At 41.2% G+C, this 20,405-nt stretch overlaps 1 protein-coding gene across 10 annotated transcripts in view; it reads right to left on the bottom strand.

Annotated features, from left to right (window-relative positions):
- Nucleotides 1-20,405, bottom strand: part of LOC148817520 (rap1 GTPase-activating protein 1-like) — a 124,901-nt gene that overhangs the window by 9,428 nt on the left and 95,068 nt on the right. For 8 of the 10 annotated variants that reach the window (XM_088938233.1, XM_088938236.1, XM_088938238.1 and 5 more), the window contains 12 exons: nt 20,327-20,380; nt 19,193-19,276; nt 17,385-17,485; nt 16,460-16,589; nt 10,977-11,132; nt 9,912-9,983; nt 9,051-9,137; nt 8,595-8,735; nt 7,291-7,422; nt 1,594-1,703; nt 609-725; nt 91-220 (listed from right to left, as the gene is read on the bottom strand). In XM_088938233.1, coding sequence (XP_088794359.1) covers nt 91-220; nt 609-725; nt 1,594-1,703; nt 7,291-7,422; nt 8,595-8,735; nt 9,051-9,137; nt 9,912-9,983; nt 10,977-11,132; nt 16,460-16,589; nt 17,385-17,485; nt 19,193-19,276; nt 20,327-20,380 — 1,314 coding nt within the window. The remainder of the gene's footprint in view (nt 1-90; nt 221-608; nt 726-1,593; nt 1,704-7,290; nt 7,423-8,594; nt 8,736-9,050; nt 9,138-9,911; nt 9,984-10,976; nt 11,133-16,459; nt 16,590-17,384; nt 17,486-19,192; nt 19,277-20,326; nt 20,381-20,405) is intronic. The other 2 variants (XM_088938239.1, XM_088938240.1) reach the window with 2 other exon arrangements.

Raw genomic sequence — 20,405 nt, 5'->3', positions numbered from 1 at the left:
CCTTTGACAGTGCGGTCTTCTCCTGTACTATGCAGGTCTGGAAAATTAAGGTGCAATAATTTAGTGTACCTTTGCATATTGCACACTCACCATGCCTGTGTCATAGTCCTCCAAGGCCTCATTCTCCTCCACCACACTGGCAAAGCTGCTGGCATTGGACGAGGAGCGAGACAGATCCTGCACTTCAGGGATGGATGGAGCCCTGCAGTACACGGCAGAACTACACCACCTTTGTTACTGAGAACCCATCAGTGATGAAAACTTGACATAGTGAAGCTACTGCATCACTGTGCACCTAAAGCATCTTACTGAGATACTGTACATCCTAATGCTAAACCTGCTACAAGATACATTTGATACTTGGAGTAGTGGATATGTAGTACTGAAAGAGTAAAATATTCAATCTTTAGACTAGGGAATGAATCGTAGAGTAATAGACTTCCAGATTCTTTATAAAAAAAAAAACACGTCAAGAATAACTATTTACAGCCATGCATTTGGCCAGCAATTAAAACTGTCAACTGATTAGAAAACAGCTACAATATGTCACCCCACAATGCTATACCACCACTATACCAGCAACACAGCCAAACAGATATTTGACTCACCTGTTCTTTGCAGTAGGAACCTCTGGTGAGCTCTGATTGGATGAATTCTCAGACTTGGGATCCTGGGAGACATGCCCACTGTCTGGTGTCTTCTGTGTGCTGGGGGAGCACTCCCTGCTGGGGTTAACAGTGATCAAACAACATTACTACAAATATACAACTTACAACATTAATTCAAAACGTGAGCCTAATGCCCAATGTTAACCCTAAAACTAAAAACATAATTACACATACAGAGAACATACCCATTTATGGATCACACAGCTCATTGTCAGTAAGAACAGGAATGTGCTGAAGTGACTGTTCAGAAGGTGCTCTACAAGCAGGATTTTCAACCCCAGGTGGTCTGTACCTGGAGCCTCTAGTGCTGCAGGTATTCCTAATCTAATGCTAAGAAGAGTGTGAAACATGAGCAGTACTTGGTGAGGTCCATGGTTAGCCTCATGCTCTTCAGGCTGATGCTGGGCAGAGATGTACAGAGTACAGGCCTGTCCAGAAATGATAGGCAGGCTGTTCTGGGACACAAAGGACAGGGGGAAGACAATACACACAGATGCTGTATCACCCCAAAAGCACACCACCATTCTGTGCTGAGCATCTCTGTGCCCCCTATCCCACAATAAATACCAAATGTTATATCTTAATTTATACGGCTCTCAAAATTAGACTGACATAGGACTTAAAAATATCAGAAGGGAAACAGTCCCCAATGAGTAAAAAAACACTTTCAGCCAAAAGCAAATACAGATCACTCCATCTGAAGCTAAGATTCTTGTCTCCAATATATCTCAGTCCATGGTACATAATTAACTCAGCAGAGTGTTTGCTATCGAGGAACCCTTTGCTCCATAAGATGACATGCTGTTTTTCTTCAGCCAGTGCCTTTAACCCTAACCTTGAGAGTTCTCACTTATGATCCATCTGACTCCCTAGTCAGACTAGTCACCCACCTCCCTCAGCTGAAGCTGACCTCAGGCCGGCTTACCTCCTCTCCTGCACTTCCTGGATATTCTCAATACCAATGGCGCTGCTCCGCCTGGAGCTGAAGGGGCCAGACTTCTTCCTGGTCGGACTCTTCCCTGGGATTATCAGTGACTGCAAGACACAGAGCCAACAATCAGCACCTCGCACTAGTGGACAGCTCCCACTGTTCATCTTTTCACACATACTGTAGGGGATCAACGCTACACAGTGTAAACACACAATCCAGGAACTTCTTTAGCTTTTATACTGCTTGTTCTTACCTATATAGCTCTTACAATTAACGGCACCATATACCATTTATGTTTCTATCAAATATTTCGCAATCAGGCTAACCAAGCAGTAATTTTACAAAAAATCTGAAATAAATACATATGGAAAAGAGGAAATTATGTAGATAAGATTTTTTGTACAGGCATACATAAAAACACTGCTGATAAATACACAGCAAAATTGGCAGAGAACTCAGAAATCAATACATACATCAGTATGTTAAAATATATCAGTATACATTTCTTAGAAAAGCACTGTACTAATTTTTGCACACTTCTGCTCATTATTGTAGCAGAAAATAGAAACAATGAGCACAACAATAAACATGCAAAAATGGGGAATTATTTTTAAATTAACATGTAAACAGCCAAATAATCAGTTCACAGGGTATATTGTGAGGTTTTTCTGAAGGGGAAAAATAGAGTCGATGACAAGTGTGCTTAAATGCAGAAATACAAATGTGCTGGTGTATATGCTCAGTATTTGCATTTGCTTTTCTTTTGTACAAAAAAATGGGCAATTCATTCACGTTACAATTACTAAGGGAATCGACAAGTGTTTTCATAACCCAGAAGCATACTTACAAGATACATATAGCCTCAGACAGCATAAATTCTGCACCAAATGAGCTGAACGTTCACGTTTTCTTCAAAAAGAGCAACAACTATGTAAAAGGAGCAAAACCAAGACAAAGCTGACAGAAGAGCTGTGGGTTTTAGTTACTGTTGAGCTAAAGTGTGTGTAACAGGCTTTGAGAACAAATGGATTCATGTCAGAACTGGTGTTAACCTGCACTGCAGTTTGCTCCTCTTTCTCAGCTAGTCCCCACTATAGTTACATCAAATAAGCCTTTGATGAAGTAACGCTTTAGTTATAAACTTAAAAGTCTTCAGTTGTTACACAGCAAAATCCTTCCATACATTTTTTAAACTCAGCATGAACTCATTTCCAGGTGAGGCTGGTTTGTCATTCTGTTTGTGAGAAGATATTCATACAACCAAGTCAGGAACTCTCCTGGATCTTTAAATTACATCTTGTATCGAACGGTTTCATGTGCTAAGTTTCCCAAACGGTCACGCTGAATCTTCCGCAAAAGAAAAACCAAAGCTTGAAGTAAAAAAGGACGCTAGAATTCCAAAGTGTCAAGTTAGAACTTGCAAGGCCTTAGAGATATCTGAGGCACTTTTTCTAAGAGTCATGGGAGTCTGGAAAATCTTCCCAGCTAAGTTGTTATCATGGGATAACAAGGAGGATCATGTGTTATCATGTGATCCCTCAAAACATCTCGAAGAGATCGACCCTAAATTGTTATAAATTATGCTTCCCAGCCTCACTTGTCCCCAAGTCTGAATATCTGAAATCTTCATACTGCACTGTAAACCAGCCATCAGCCTAGAAAAAACAACACAAAGATCTGCATCCATATTTTGGAATCCTTTTAGAAGTCCAGTAAAACGAATGGAGTGGGAATGGAGCCTTTAGAATGAGGCCTTAGTAATGTTTTGCTCTTGAGCAGATGCAGGTGGGACTAATACACTAAAATACACTAATGGAGAACTTTATGGAGGCTGAATTCCGCAAGCTCAAAGTGAACCCTGATGTAACACTCCTACAGCTACAGTGTCATAGGATCTTTAATGAGCCTATCATGAAAAACATCTCATTTGAAAGCACCACCTGTAAATGTCCTGGTTACCATAGTGCGGCACTGGTTTGGAAATTCTGGTCCTGAGGGAAGTATGCCACCTGCTGGTCATTATGAGCCTCTATCCCAGTACTGACTAAACACAGCCATGCTTTAGCTTCTGAGATCGGTCAGAAAAGCACTTCTGACTGAATTGCTCTTCCTGGCACTATTCCACAAAGCCAAATCTGAGAAATGTGTCAGCAAAAGCAGACAGAGAGTAGTCCAGTTTGTTTTCCATCCTTGTTCAGCTGCCTGTACCAACACAACAGGCTTATTCCATTCATCTATCCGCTTCAGATTAAGAGTTGCAGGAACACCAAAGCCTATCCCAGCAAGTAACGTGTGCAAGGCAGGATACACCCAGGATGGGAATCACGTCCATCACAGGGCAGATGAACACCCTCACCTTGGGACCAATTACTCCAGAAGCCAAATAACCTTGGACACTGAAGGAAAGTGGAGCAGTCAGAGAGGGGAATATAGACACTCCATACATACAGCACCCCAGGTGTGGAACTGAACCCGAGACAGCAGTGCTAACCACTGCTCCACCGTGCCATCCACAAAAGGCTTATTTCTAAAGCTAATTCCAGTAAGAACTGAACCTTGTGTTTGGCAGGTGGGGGCGTGGTAGTTTTTAAACAAATATCATTTCAAAGATAAGGGCCCATTGTTGCCCAGTTAATAATGTCAGGGGAGAGATTCAGGTCCAGTCTTGCTTCCCAGAGATGATACAGTGTACAGTTCATTGAGCAAAGAGTAACCTTCTAAACCTCAGAAACCTCATACCTGAGCTTGAAATATTAAAACAATTATTCATATAACAGAACCACTGTAATGAGGAATCACAAAGATATGTTTGCACTAACAAACAACAAAGGCAACTTTCTTTGTCCAAAGCTGTATGAAATTTTCCCACCAAAGGAATGCATGGCAAGCTTAACGATTTAGGCGTGCATTAAGTTGTGTGTAACAGAAGAAAAACCATACGACTCGGTGTCTGTCTCATGGGGGGGAGCATTAGAACATACTGTATAGCCAGCTTGTTCTCAAGAGGGAAATCAACAAAGCCACTTTACTTCAAATACAGAAAAATAAAGTCTACAGGAAGAAATATGTAGCATGTTGTGGCTGTACAGCAGCCCCTTTTCAGAAAATGCTCAACAGGTTTAGATAATATTCAGCAGAGAGAGGACATTCCAGAGATTTACAAAACAGGACCCAAGGGGAAAAAAATGACACCTCTCTGTTGATAAAACTTCACAAACTGGCAAGAGATAAGCCTGAGCTACTACTGATAATGCAAAGCTGGGGTGGCTTCTCTTACTACCATGTCAAGTCATGCACAGAGACAGACGCCAAGCAAAAAGAGTAGGGAGAGTTATACATGAACCTCTTCTATTGTTCCTATCCCTATGGCACTGCCGCGGCGTCCGTATTTACTGGGACTTTTCCCCGGGACAAGCAATGACTGATTCGCACAGCAGGCACAGAGAGAGAGAGAGACAGAGAGAGAAACAGAAATCCATGAGGCTCCAAGCAACAGGAGAAAACACAGAGAAAACATTTATATCGAGCGCCGCAGGGGCCAAGAGCCACACAGGTAGTGAAATGAGGAGAGAGAGAGACCAGGACGGAAAAGCAATATGGCAGAGGAACAGCTCAGCGATCGGGCCCTGTGTTGAAAGAATAGAGAAAATCAGTAAAGAAACAGAGAAATAGTTAATGAAAACAGAAGGGCAGACTGAAGTCAAAAGTAGAGGTCCAAGCAATATTAGCACACAGGCTATTCGTAAATCATGTTTTCAAGACAGATGTTTTTAATTTGCATTAATTTAAATGCATTTAATTGTTTTTCGTCAAGTGCATGTCCAGTCTATTCATATCCCATTTTTGCCCACACTATAGGGATATCAGTTCATTCCCTATTCACATTATTCATTATCTGGGAACTGTGAATGATTCCTCTGTTCCCCTTGCTGGAGGACTGTATAGTGGTGACCACAGTCTCTCAGCGTAGAACTCCTGAATGTTATTCAGTATTTCCAAGAGGTTAGGTGGAACTTGTTAAAATATTATTTAATTCATATTTTGTTAAAAAAGTAAAATCTGGTATGTATTAAAACTGCATGATCATTATCTGAAAATACTCTCAATGTCAATAGGAGAAAAACTGCATTCATCCAATCTGCCGTGTATGTTGGAGAAAAAAAAAACATGATTTATAAATGCCACCAGCTAGTTTTCATTCAATTGATTTAGCAGACTTTTCACTGACCATGCTGAGCCATGCTATATGTAAAAATGAACTTTGTGTGAAGGCAGTATAATCCAGGAGATGCAGTATGCCACAACCGAGCCCTAACCCAGCAGGCCGGCTGTCAAGCACTCTGTCACGCTATCTGCTAGCTAGACCAAGACCACACTTACCCACGTTCACGAGTCTCTAGGACACCAAAGTGCAATTTGCATTCACTGTGTTAGCAAAGCAGCATGAGGTTACAGTTCAGATGGACAACTTGCACCAATTATTAACAGACATACCACTGATCATGATTAAAATCAAAATCAGATTTTGGGGAAAATACAGGAAGGACAGATTCCTGACAAATTATGTTATGCAGATATTTTATTTAAGTACAGCATAATCTCTTAGACTATAATAAGGTGAAGATCATTATTGCATCAAATTAGGATGAGGGTACGTTTTAGAGTGCAGGTTTGAAATTGCATGATTTTTATAATTACTACTCATTTGGCACACTATGGTACAAACTGCAAATTGGGGTACAGGTACTAATAATCACGACCTCCTACTGTGTCAGCCTGGGTAACAACCAGAACCTTCCCCACTGCCCTCCAGCGCTCTTATTGCAACACCGTCAGCAGCAGCACACGACTCACAGCACTCACTGCTCCGAACAGACCGGCCGGGCGACACGGCACTCGTTTTATAGTCTACACTTTGTTCACAGTGTTGAAAATATTTAGTCTGTTTTTGTCTCTTTTCTGACACTTTAGAGGTAAAATCTTGAGAAATAGCAACCTGATGAAAGTACACAGTGACACGATAAAATGTCAACCATCCAACACTGCACAATGAAGACATACTGCGTTTAAAGGCGCAATACGCTGCTGAAGAAGACTTTACCAGGATGACTGAATCTGGAATGCTCACTGTTTTTTTATGGCTTGACAGGATCTATTACAAAAAATACAATTCATCTCGTGCTCATTTTTTTTTTGCAATTTTTAAGCTGAATATGAATAAATTAACGAAAAAGTTAACAAGCAGGCATGTTCAATAAACCTGCAAAAAACACTTTGGTTAAAAAGGTTTCTATGCAAGATGTGCTCTCGGACAATTATTTTAGGCACTGTATCAGTAATGCACGAGGAGGCAGCAATGAGACAACTATTTACTTTTATCTTTATGAACCCAATTATATAAAGCTGGTTTCAGAGACTCAGAAATACTACTAGGCTTCTTTAGCACTAATTAGGATCTGTGAAATTACTGGAAGGACAGTTTACTGTATGTCAGTGAAGGGGCACTGCTGTATAATGGAGACACACTCCTCTCACTACAGGGGGCTGACGGCTGCTCTGCCTTGTGCAGCTCTAGATGGGCTCTCGATGGACCTGCTTCACGAGGGACACAGGTTGGGGCAGTGGGCTCTTCTCCGAATCAGCGATGGAGATCATCACTCTCGCCTCTTGAAATCCAAAAGGGTTACTTACTATCCCAGGGGTTTTGGGGGTCTCTGGAGGATTGTGAGTAAAGCTGCCGCTGTGACTAGTGGAGACTGTGTTTTGCTTCTTGTTACTGAGGCCCATGGCGTCCATTGACTGGCTTCTGCTGCGGATCACCCGCTACAGAGAGAGACGTAAAAACACGTTGAGCTGCAGAAGTGAGCTGCGTGGCAATGGGATTGGTGGGGCGAGGGGGGGGTCGGGGTGCGGAGGAGGGAAGAGGGAGGCCTGAGCTCCAATCCCAGTATTAACAGATGGACATTATGACCAAGGTTGCTCACTGTATGATCTCAGAACAAAAAAACACAGAGCGCTGGAATGCAGTGTGGAAGGAAAGGCTTGTGAGTCCCAGCTCTAGTAAGTGGAAGTAATCGGGATGCAAGAGTTCATGCTACTTTCAACACACCAGCCTGTCAATGGAAAACCATTCAATGATTCACTGGGCATTAGCACAGCAAGCACACACCATCATTAAGCACAGCTGGGGCTGCATTCCAGATTTGTAAAGATACATTTGGTCCAAGTGTGAAGTGTTAGGACACTCTTTATATACCTGTTCATCACAGGCTGTGTGAGGTCAGATGTGTGACTGAATACCAAAGAAGAACTGGGAAACAAATCTCTTTTAGGACATAAGACAAAATCCCTGAGCAATATCTGATCTAAATTATGAATGATACATAATTCAACTTCTGGATAGCTGACAAGATAAGTTGAATGAAATCTGATAAGAAATGGATGGTAATCACAAGTCAGAATTCAACCTGCTACTAGTTTCAGTGATACCGGATACTAATTTTGAACATTTCCCACTGAAAACCTCATTTTAAAAAGTTTATGAATAACAAGGTCTCAATATACATATCACACCAATCTCTGGTAACATCCATGTGAAATATGCATTTTATTTCTGCATAAATTAATGTGAACAGGGTCACAACAATTTTTAACAGTTAATCTGTAATCTATTTCTAAATGCAGCTGGATATCACTGAATTTTCAGATGTCTCGCAGGTCCAGTGTATACTGTATATATCAATGAGCTCTGTCAATGGTGAATGCTTTTTAAATGGGATGATAATTCAGTCGCTTGTAGTTGAGTTATGGACCCAGAAAGGAATCTGGTATACAGCCCCATAGTATTACGCACATAGAAAAATCCCAGAATCGCCCCACCTTCCTCCCTCCATTCCCATTGGTTACCTTCATGAAAGCCCCTTCCCCTCCTCAGTTTATAATGGAGATGCCTCCTTCATGTGTCCCTCGCCCTCCCCTGAGCAGTGGCTGGTTACCTTAAAGGACTCGAAGAAGCCCCCTCCCCCTCCTCCCCCATTCTCCAGCTTGTCCTCGTCACCCCCGATGCCCATCATGGACTGGCTGTTGATGTGCAGCTCCTCGTACAGGGTCTCCAGCAAGGCAGTCCGCGTGCGCTCCTGCCAACAAAGACAGTCTGCACGTCTGTATCGACACACGAGGAGCTGCGCGCGGAGGAGGGCTCTTTCATTAAGGATCTGTCCATCCACAGCTCTCACAGTACAGTTACAATGACACAGGTAGAGTACAGTACTGCAAGCATTTTCTCTATGATCTATGATTTGTTCATTAACAGACCAAATCTCAACAGAAACCTGTTCCTCAGTGCAGTTTAAAGCTCAGTCAATAAAGGCAATCCTGCTTGCTTTCATCTGCACTTCTCGCGCTGTAATGATTTAGGATGGAGAGGTTTTCAGCATGTGCCTCCGGCTCACCTCTAGTTTTGCAAACTTCTCTGCTTTGTAGCAGGCATACTCTGCGTTGATGAGCTTGGTCAGAAGGAACTCATGGAACTCGGGTCCCTGTGTAAAAATCAGGAACACACTTATGGGCAGCACAGGAAAAAAGGAAAATAATCAGGAGCAATTTTATGACTGGAATCAGACTGTACTTTCCACACACTTTCTCTTTTAAAACAGCAGTCACAATAAAGTCCATCCAAACTTACGTAGCAGTAATCAGAATTCCTAGGAAAAATACAGTACAGAAATAGCCACCCATCCATTTCCTTACAGCTCCATGGGAGAACTGCCTGCCTTTTATTTCTGAAACTCCTCCCTCATTGTTACCACCCCACCGTCCTCCACAAGCATGCTGTTGCTTTACATATTAATAAGTAAAGAATACGTAAACCTGACAAATAACAGCTGCTCTTCCTATACAAATGCACACAAAGCTATTAATATATATTTCTATTTTCCTTACCTAAATATTTTAACATAAGAATACACAGTTTGAAATCTCTATACTGTATATAAATGGATGGGAGACTAGCTTTCCCCTCAGTCCACTAGAGGGCACTGTGGAAACAGGACAGCAGCCATCCAGTTACTGTTTCTTGCTCTGTAATTTTTGCTCAGACCTGAATATTGTTTTGGGGCAGGTGGGTGTAAGTAACTGCATCTTTTATATACCAAGCAAAAACATTCTGCTGCTGCAAAATGCACACTTTGTACAACAAATAACTTCACAGCTTTCCTTTATTTTAAAATGAGGTTTGCCTAGGCCTCCTAGCAGAATGCATTTACAGGCAGTGAGATGGCACCCCATCACAACCTCGACGTTTCTATTGTTACCTTTTTGAAAACGGCTGGGTCAGGGAGGGCAGGCCCAAAGAAAGGCACATCATCTCGAGCAGTCACAGACACCTGTAAGGGAACCACAGCAACATCAGGGAGGAGATGCTGTGTAACAGCACCAGTAACACTGCCTACCCTGTCACAAATTGCCACTTCTTCGAGGACAACCTACAAGCTTTCAGATTGTTGATTCTTATTCTTACAGTATACATATAAGAATGTTTACAAATTAGAGGCCCAGCTACCCTGTTTGGCATTTTTGCATTAGCTAATTCTAATACTATTTAATGTCAAGCAGCTGTTTCTTAAAAGAGACCAGGGAAGAAAATTGAATATACTGCAGCTGGTTAACCTGGGCCATACTCCCACGATCCTTAGTGTAAAAAGTGGCTCCTGTTCTCAGTTTTATATGAGATCCACTAGATCAGGTTTCACTGCTGCTTCTACCACTGTACCATGAAAACTGGAGCTGAAAACTGAAGTTTGTTACACATACAAATGTGAAATCACCAAAAGACACCTCTGTGCAGGTCCAAGGATGATTTTTATACTCCAGGATATGCCAGGGGAGTCCAATTCTGGTCCTGGAGGAGCACTTTGTCTGTTTAAAGGGGTATCTCTTGAAGAAGTGGGAGAAGCTGTTAAATTTCTCCATTTATCTGGTAAGTAGATTCAGTTAATTAAAAGGAGATGTCCAGACACACTAGCTCCCTAGGCCCAGAACTGGACAGTTTTGAGGTATACTGTTTTTCCCAGAGATTACATTTGTACCAAACTGAATTACTCTAGGGTACAGTTTTCATGATGCATGTGTTTGACTGGTTCAACAAACGTGCACAATGTATATGTGCCATGGCTGCTTTGAATTTCTTTTGAAAATTGAAATTGCCATTTTTCTTAATATGTACCCACCATATTTGCAAATTCTAAGATTCGAATCTGGCGCTTGTACAAGAATGAGACTTCCTATCATCTTCACAGTGCTCCGACAGGAGCTGAGGACTGACTGGAGGAGTGGTTTGTCAGGTATTAAGTGCGAAATCTGTGAGAAACTGGTTTTACCTTGTAAAGGGTGTTGTCCGAGCAGGGGTTCTCCACCTGCACCACGATGTAAGCGTGCAGGAAGTTGGATGCAATCATGTCTGGCACGAATGGCGTGCTCTCGTCCTGGAACACTATGGCCACGATGTCATTTCCTATGTGCCTCTTCCTCTGAAGCTATAAGTATAACAGAAACATTGCCATGACTCATTGCTCATAAGATCATTTTTGCACGCACAAAGTCAAAAGCTCCTGCAGAATACAGCGTTTATTTTATGGCTCTTCAGAGAAATTGTCAGTGAAATATACCATGCAGGCACTCTATGAAATAAAGCCTATGGCTACATAAACTCCAGCAAACCAGACAGCAACAAAATTAAAAATACAACAATTGTATGTGCAGTAATTTATAAACAAAATAATGGTGTATAATGACCTGTCAAAAATGCTAATGTCTTGCTTTCCTGTAAATGCTACATAAATCCTAGATACCATTAAGCCCCTTCACTTAAGTGTGTCCAAAAGCATTTTTCAGGATAGTATATAAGGTCTATTTAGTGAAATAAAACAAACGCAGCATATTGAAATATGAACATTAAAACTAAGCTATTTCACAACATTTGTTTCTGTTCACAATAATTTACAGCACATTAAAAGACTTAGAGACAAATCTTTAAGATCTAAGAAAACAATTATATATACAAATGCAATCTAGCGATCCCACTGACAGCCATAAACTACAAGTGATGTCTTAGTCATTACTGATGTGGAGCCTTTGATGGCATTTACAATTATTTTAGCTTCTTCTGAGTGTCCCTGGCTGCAGAACAGAGTAGCACAGGGAAGACAATTGCTCTTTCAAGTGTTATTAGAGAAACAGTCCATAATACACAAAAGCCATCTAAAAGCACTCCAGAGGAGAACCGTTTTACCAAGAGTCTGGTCTGTTCTTTTTTAATGTTACTATCCTGTCTTCCTAAATCCTACAATGTGCCATGGCTGTTGAATATCATCTCATCAGATCTACTCCTCAGGTCAGGATGAACTCTAGGTACAGTTAGTGTGCACGGGCGCTCACTCTCCTGATCACCCTCTCCTGAAGAGATGGCCTTCCTAGCCAACAGTCTATCCTCTTGCAATGCCACCTGCATCCTTCAGATCACACTTCTCAACAAAGCAGGAGCTCTTCTGCTTGTGCGTGGACAGTAATACGGGCTACACACACACACAAACTATTGAACTTGGGAAGACAGAGGCTGATTTCTTTTAAAACCCAGTTCCTTGTAATGCTGCTTTACTACAGACACCTGTTGCACTCTAATGTTGACTTTGCCTGATACCACTCTGCACACAATATATAACAATAATACCCCAGGAGCGTCTGCCTTCTCCACCTCATATTTACTGCTGGTGAGAATCCTCTGGTAAATGAGAGACTGAAACATTGCAATGATAAGTAGCGTATTGATCATGTCATAATTTAATTCAAATATCTGCAGGATCGGATAACAGTTCAGGATATTCAAGGCAAGGCCCTGCTTACCACAGACCACCTGTTTCTTGCTGATCAAGCTAGAACTTTGACAAGTGAGAACTTTTCAATGATAAAGATCCAAGGTCTAAAAATGGAATTGAACCACTGTTACAAGACGGAGTAAGAAGTAAAATTAATGCAATTCCTGATACTGTAATAATTACAAGAGGCTAAAAGAAAATGACTTAATAATTAAGAATGAAAACAAAAAAATAAGTAAAGTACATAAATACTACCTGGCATACACACCATAAGGATCAAAAATGCCTTTGATAACAGTAAAGAAATGTTAGAAGAGAGTTTTTCTTTCATACCCAGGAAATTTGGACTCCTGGTGAGAATGAGGAAGGGCTGACCTTTTCACCTATCATGATATTCAACTTCTGTACATGCTCAAGCTCCACAGGTGGTGATAGGAGACCTAGCACCAATCGGAGGAGTGGTGTGTCTCTTGCTGATGTCACTGGAAGCCCACAGACACCCAAGAAATTGCAGGGGCCTCTGTTTCTTACAGAACTGTCAGAACCTTGGCCAACTATTGCAAACCTCACCCAGCAGCACTTATCCACAGCCACTTGGCGAGCATTCACAGTCACAGAGACACGGCCCAGGCTTGAACTCATGAGATCTGGGCCATAGAGCTCAAAATAGGGGTGGCCATAGGGCTCAGCGCGTGTCTAAAAACAAGTGAGCCTTCAACTCCCTTTCCAAAGCGAGGGACTTACTATCCTCATAGTTAATAACAGTTAACTATACTGCCTGATCACCTGAAGGACAAAGCCCTCCTAGGACACTAAAGGACCCATTTGCTTCTGGGTTCTATGGGGTCAGGTCAGGATACAAGGTCTAACCAACCCACCCAGCCAGATGTCAGCGTTTACTTACATATTCTGTGATTAGGACAGATGGCACTATAAATGTGGCAGAAAAAAAAACAACAACACTAGCAAGAACAGGAGTTGAGACGTGGTATCATCACCAGTGCGTGCAGAACTAGCGGAAAGGTTCTCGGGATTAACCGAAGCAACACAAGTTTCACTTCTGCAGTCATCTGCACTCTTGACGCCTTCCGTTGTGCGAAGAATGCGCTCTAATTAGCCTAGTGTGGCCTGTGACAGTTATCTGAGAAAGCTCCCTTGGGTAAACCAGAGCTGCACTGTGGCGGAGAGAATAACTGCAATCAAAATAAAGCCCATCAGCAGAGATTACTCCATCGAGCTGGCGTTACTGGAAATCAGCCTGCCACCCTTGCAAGGATAGCAAGGGCATTCAGACCACAGCAAATGCTTAATTTTTTCTGAGGACACCAAAAAGCAATGTGATCATCTCTCATTTTACACAGAATAATGAAAATATTTGAAATAGGTAGAGAAGGGCAGTGTTCTGTTTAATATACATTACTCACTTTGTGGTTTACAGTTTGACGCAGGACTATTTGCATTTAGTAATCTGCAATTACGCTGTGTAGACAGTGATTTCCAGGTGTAACTGTGAAGCCACAACTGATCTGGACATACTTTCTCTGGCAGAAACAGAAAACCTTTTAAAAGGTTTACAACTACTAAAAAGTAGTATAATTTCTCTAAAGATGCATTTGAGTAAAAATTTAAGATAAACCACATCCACTAGTTTCTACTTCTGTTGCTTTGCTTGAAAGTATATGCGTCAAAAGCATCTACAGTATATGCATGAAAGAAATCCGTATTAGATGACAATTTGGTGAATATTGGCGAATATTTCTCAGCACTACTACCAAGTGATTGCCGACGGTGAGTAAAGCAATTGTCAGCAGAAACTCCAGTATATACTGCACCGCAATGTGATAGCAACAATCTCTGGGCCAATAAACCAACTTTAATAAGTAGGAAAGAAGTGCCTTAGCCTTTTCTTTTCATATCTGTTAAAAAACAGATTTTATTTGAGTCAAACTCTTTATCCAAAGGTTGGGTCGCATAAATGAGTTAATAATAACTTATGACTCAGATGTAAAAAAAAAATAGCATTACAAAGAGGACCTGACAAAGATGTGCTTAAAACAGCTGTCCTGATTTCCGTATTAATTCCAGAAGAATGAATTTAAAGTTTTATATTTAAATTAGGGACTATTAGAGGAGCTCTTAATTCAATACATTCAGTCATCGCAATAAATACTAATTGTCTGATAAAATTGAAAGTAGTTATAAAAAAAAAGTTAAAGACTTATAAAGCTACTGAAATATGTCTTTTTATCAAACGTAGCGTATCTAAAACTTTCATAGACAATGGTAGCATGTACCTAAAATGCAAAGTGCAATAATGAATTGCCTTCTGACAGAAAAGTCAATATTCTGCTCCCTAGCATCATTTGTACCCGAGTTACATGAGAATAAGTAAAAGATAAAACCCACTACCTCCACACTTTGCCTTTCATTCTGGGGAAAGAACCTAGCAGGTTTGCTGCACCACATCACACTGTAACCAAACCATGATCAATATATTCTTATGTGTGCTACAGCCCTGCAAGGAACGTTCTACCCTTTTTTTCCAAACTGGCACAAATTAAACTGGCATGAAGTCTTCTGAACAAGTCACCTTTCTGAGGTAAACCCCGTCTATGGTGGGATCACTATTTTTGCGAACTGTCCTCACTGAAATGTGGGGAACATACATTTCAGAGTAATAAGAAATGCCCCTCTCCCCTGCCTGCTGTGGAATTCCAGGATCAGCCACACTTTGGGACAGCACTGCCCCACTGAGCCTTCCTAGTCCTGTAGATCCACAGAGCCTTCCATTTCTCGTTCCAGCTCAGCCCTGAATGACCTCATGGGATCCATTCCTTACTGAATTAAATCAGCAGTTCCTCCCATCCAGAAGTCATTTCTCTTGGCATCTAAACCAAAAATCTGAAAAGGTTTAAAAGACCAGTACATTAAAGCAACTTCACAGAATTTCTGCCACATAATACTCTTATGAAACCTGTCCTTTGCATTGCTCTCAGACAATCTGAGCTACTTGTGACTCTGCGAAAGGCATAGTGTGAGGGGTTATTGATTGACCCTCTCTGTGCTTTCTCACGGACTTAGAATTTCACCATTTTAACAACCAGGCTGGGCTTCTTTTACTATCTGTTTCATTTTCCACAAAAAGAGCACTTATCCTTGAACAGATATAAACCACACAACACAAGTACAGAAGGAGAAACACGTAGATCACTTACAATGTGTGCAAAAAATATCAAAATCCAATAATTATATATTTAGAGTAAATGGCTCCATTTTTGAATTCGTTTTCTCTGCCTGGAGAAGTATTGGGTTTTTAGAGAACATGTGTTCCAGGCAGAGGTGAGTTAAGTTGATTCAAGTGAAGGAAGCTGTAATATGTGCTACATGCAACGTTACAGTGCTATAAAAGTGAAAAACCAACATAATTACTGTTGTTTGAGGAGCAGTCTAGTTCAGTCTGGTACAAACAGAAATGCAGCTGAAGACTGTACTGTAGCTGAAAACTATCAGTCAAATATCTCTCTGATGAAAGGGATTATAGCATTTTTATTGTGATGTTTTGCCTTCTGTTGCTTACCTGTTAATGGCTACAATGAATCGTAAATATCTCCTTAAGGTCTGCCATATGGTGTTTCTATATAACAGAATGTAAATATCAATGTGACACTTTAGGTTCCTATTGAATTATTTGACAATATCCATTTACATACAACTTTAGTTTAATTTATTTGAAAGATGAAGAACTAACAGACCTGAAAATCACCAGGCTAGCTATTCCCTAGTAGCTATTTTAACTCAGATGAACACCATGTGGGTTTAAACATCTGCTTTCTGCCAAGCAAATGTAGTCTTTATTCCTAGGCTTTTTCCCTAAGGAATAAGTACGGGAGCCTGGTGCTGGTGTTGGATCCTTTTATCGGGCCTCTGATTACCCATAAGAGATGTGCCCAGCTGACATGCCAGGCCTGTGCGGAGCTCAAGGTGCTCACCTGCTGCATGTCACCCTCTGTGTACGGGAGCTTGGTGGACACGTGGAACATGATCTCCTTGTTGCGGAAGTTGTAGTAGACTGACTCAGTACCCGTCTGTCCATGGGTCACATCCAGGCCTCCTCGGAAACTGGAAATGAACAGAGAGGAAACCTGAGACTCAGAATCTCATTACATTCTGCTAGCCTTTACATTATTACTCTTTGAAAGTTTCTTTTTTTCTGCTTGGTTCTAAATGCATCAGGTGAGTGATCCTCCATTGTCCGAGCAATGTCCTCTCCAGTTCTGTTATTCCCTATACAGCTGAACCACACGAGAAGAAACCCAAGATCTCTGTCTTGCTCATCACTGGGGGTGGTGATATTTCTCACCACTGAAGAGCGCTGGTTAGAGAAAGAAACAGAACCGAGTGAATCATCCAACCATTATTAGAGAGCTCCTCTCAAATAATGAGGAGCTCTGATGGGGAGGATCCCAGCAAGCCAGACCCTATCCCAGATACATACAATGCAAAGCAGGACCGAGCACACGACAACTGTACTCCTCCTTTGAATCAGTCACCAGTCCCTGGACAATTTGGAATATGGAATCAAGTATAGACATCATGTCTTTGAGAGGAAATTGAAGCACCTGATGAAAACTCAAGGAGAACATGCAACCTCCACTCAAGTGCCAGAATCTGGAATCCAACCCAGGACCCCAGAGCTGTGAAGCATCAGCACTAACCGCTGCACCACAGTAACACCCACAGCATAGGGATGTAACTATTACTAACTTCATGGTTGAGCTCCAGTGAACACATATTTAGCCATGATATTCAAACAAGGGGTCCACAGTGGTAGTAGTGAGACAAATATACAGGGATAAACATGGAAAGTAGTGCCAGTGTCGTGTACATGTTTCTGTGCTCCATTAGAGACCCTACCCTTTGAAATCATGCAGCTCAATTTTCTGTCCCAGGAACTCCAGGAATTCCACAAAGGCAGGGCTCTCCTCGTTGTTCCCAAAGAGTTCTTCCTCCGAGGTCTGTAAGGAATCACACACTTATATTGAAGACGCTGCTAAGAGTGATTAGACTGGACACATTTCACTGTCACTCAAAATAACTCATCCCCTGCAGTTCTGTAGCATTCTGAATTGCTTCACTAATATTTTAAATGTAGAAGTCTGGATCTGGTTAGATTATTATTCATTTATTTGGCTGGAGTTTTTAGCATTTGTGATCTTTCAGCTGGGCTTTTTATTGAAGCAATTTGACTGAAGTACCTTGTTATTGTGACAATGACAGTCATCCTACTTATCATTTGAACCTAAAAACTTCTAGCTTTGGCAGCTTTTGGAATCAAAAGCTCTAACCATTATTTTACACTGCTACCATAAGAGTACAATGTTTCAACAGAGTAGTAACACTAGCTTATATTGCAGGTTAATGCAGAATTACAGATCAGTACATTTAATTGTATTTCTTTAATGAGATAAAACATAGACTGCTTGGCACTACAATGTTGGGATATTAAAAAAAGTGAAATGGAGAAATAATATCAAATCTGTTGGTCTACAAGACTGACAACTTCCTTGACAAACCTTCCCAACATTAGCAATTCTATAACACTTGTTTTAACTGTGCATCAGCGTCCAGTTAGCATAACGAACACCAACACCTTACTAAATAAACGTGTTCTCTAATTTATACCAAACTGGGGGTTGGGGGAGATGAGTGGATGGGTTCAAGAGACTGCTAACTAACTATTAAGACCTTTATTTTCCACCCTGGGCAAACCTCCCATCAAGTTCATTTAAGATGAGGGGATAGACCAGCTATTGTGGCAAATCAAGACAAAAGTTTGTGAACCACTAACTTTATCATCTTTGGATGCCAGCACTACATTCTGCTGCTGGACCAATGGTAAGTGTGGCTCCTTAAAGAGAGCTGAAAGTAAAGTGTCTCAAGGGGTCTGAGCACATTAAAAAAAAAACTTGGTTTCAGTATTGTAGAAAAATCTCTCCATACAGTATATACATACTGCCATGCTATTCTAAAGCCCAAACACCACACACCTGACTAGTTACAAAAAAGGGAGGTCATTCAGACCTGAATCTGGTATGTTATAGCAGGTGATTGTTCTGAGGAATCTGAGCATCTTGCAATCACAGTAACACTTTAGTTAATGATTTTCAAATGCCATTTATAAAAGTTTTAGAAATTGAATATATCCATCCACCCATACATCTCCCAAACAGCTTTCTCCAGTACTGGGTCACAGGGGGAGCCAGAGCCCAGCCGTGCAAAGCAACATAGCAACAGAGAAATCACCCCGGATGAGACGCCCTGTCCTTTGCGGGGCACACACTCAGACACGCGCCAGGGCTAATTTTCCAGAAGCCAATTAACCAACATTTCTTTGGGCTGCAGAAGGAAGCTGGAGCACCTGGAGGAAACCCGTGTGAACATGGGGAGAACATACAAAATGTATGAAGAGAGCACGCCAGGAACTGAACCCAGGAGCCCAGCGCTATGAGGCAGCATCAACGTGCTGCCCATTGGAATAAATTGAAGTATAAACAGATAAATGTGATAATAACTGACCTCTACTGGAGATTAATTTCAAGTGAGCAACAAACAGGTATGTATTAATACCTGATTTATTCATCATTGAGAAAGTGTAACTTTGCAATCTCTACACTGAAACAACAATCTTGCAGTTTTACTGAGTGTGGAACAGATGTGCTTACCTGTCCAAATTTCTGGTAGATGACTCCGAACTTGAAGTTATTGCTGATGACGTGCTCATCAAAGGTGACAACGAGACGTGAGGCCTGTGCCGGAGAACAGAGGGTTAATTAGGGAGCATCAGGCTGAGCTGTGGTGAGTGAACAAGTGCACAGTTACCAGGACTAGTACAGGAGAGCCACTGGCAATTACTGATCATGAGAAGGAGAGCAGATGGTGTCATAAACTTGATGGAATTCTGTCTCAGAGGGTTTTATGATCAGCTTTATAAGGGTGCTGGATTTGCCACTGTATCAAATTATCTTAATGGTTTACTGATTGGTAAACCTAGAAAATGTCAGACTAATAAAACTGCAGCACTTACAAACTGAATTTACAAAAAAAGTAGGTTTTACAGCAGACAATTTTCAACAAAATGCTTTGCACTTATAGATCGCTGAGTGTAGGTAACAATGTAATTCAGCTGCAGTTGGGAGGTCTTGCAAATCAAACTGGATCTACGCCTAATATGTATGTTTGTTTCTTAATGAGTGTTTTTATTTCAAAATACATTTTCAGTTTAAGTCATTAAACTTGAATATATTCTCCTGAGCTATCGTTTTAGGAGGATTTGCTGGTCTACAGAGATCTGCATGGAGTACTGGCACACAGAGGACATGATGCAAGACCTAATACTCCACATTTAGTACTTTTTTAGAATTGTATAATGTTAGCATGCCCAGAGGGGTTGGGCAGCCAGTTGACCTTGGACTCCTAGAGAGTTTTTTTCTCCTTACAGAGGAGGTTTTGTCTCCTCTCCTCCATTGTCTTCTGGCTTGTTCTCTGTTTTGAAATGTCATGTACTGTCACACAGCTTTGTTAAGTGCCTTGGGGCAACCTTGTTGTGAAAGGTGCTATTTAAAAAAAACAGCAGTATAAATGGGTTTTACTACTTTTCTTTTAGAAGATATTTGTACAACAGTAGCTATTTGTACAACATGCTCACTATTTTGTCATGCATTTTGCTTTTTGCAGACAGTCCTTGAAAGACCAATCCCAGCTGACTGCAGCTAATTTACAACCAATCTTAAGACTATACAGGGGTCAGTGCACTCTCTACTGAGACCGTGAATTTTCTCAGGAAGCATTTTACAAACCTTTGGGTACAGTACAGGATAAAATCTGTCCACATTCACCTCTTCACAGACGAGCTGTCAAATTAAGAACAAAAACATT

The sequence above is a fragment of the Atractosteus spatula genome, chromosome 20, assembly GCF_055471065.1.
Source record: "Atractosteus spatula isolate fAtrSpa1 chromosome 20, fAtrSpa1.hap1, whole genome shotgun sequence".
Taxonomy (NCBI): Eukaryota; Metazoa; Chordata; class Actinopteri; order Semionotiformes; family Lepisosteidae; genus Atractosteus; species Atractosteus spatula.
Note: the sequence above shows the minus strand (reverse complement) of the source record. Positions and strands in the feature narration are given on the sequence as shown.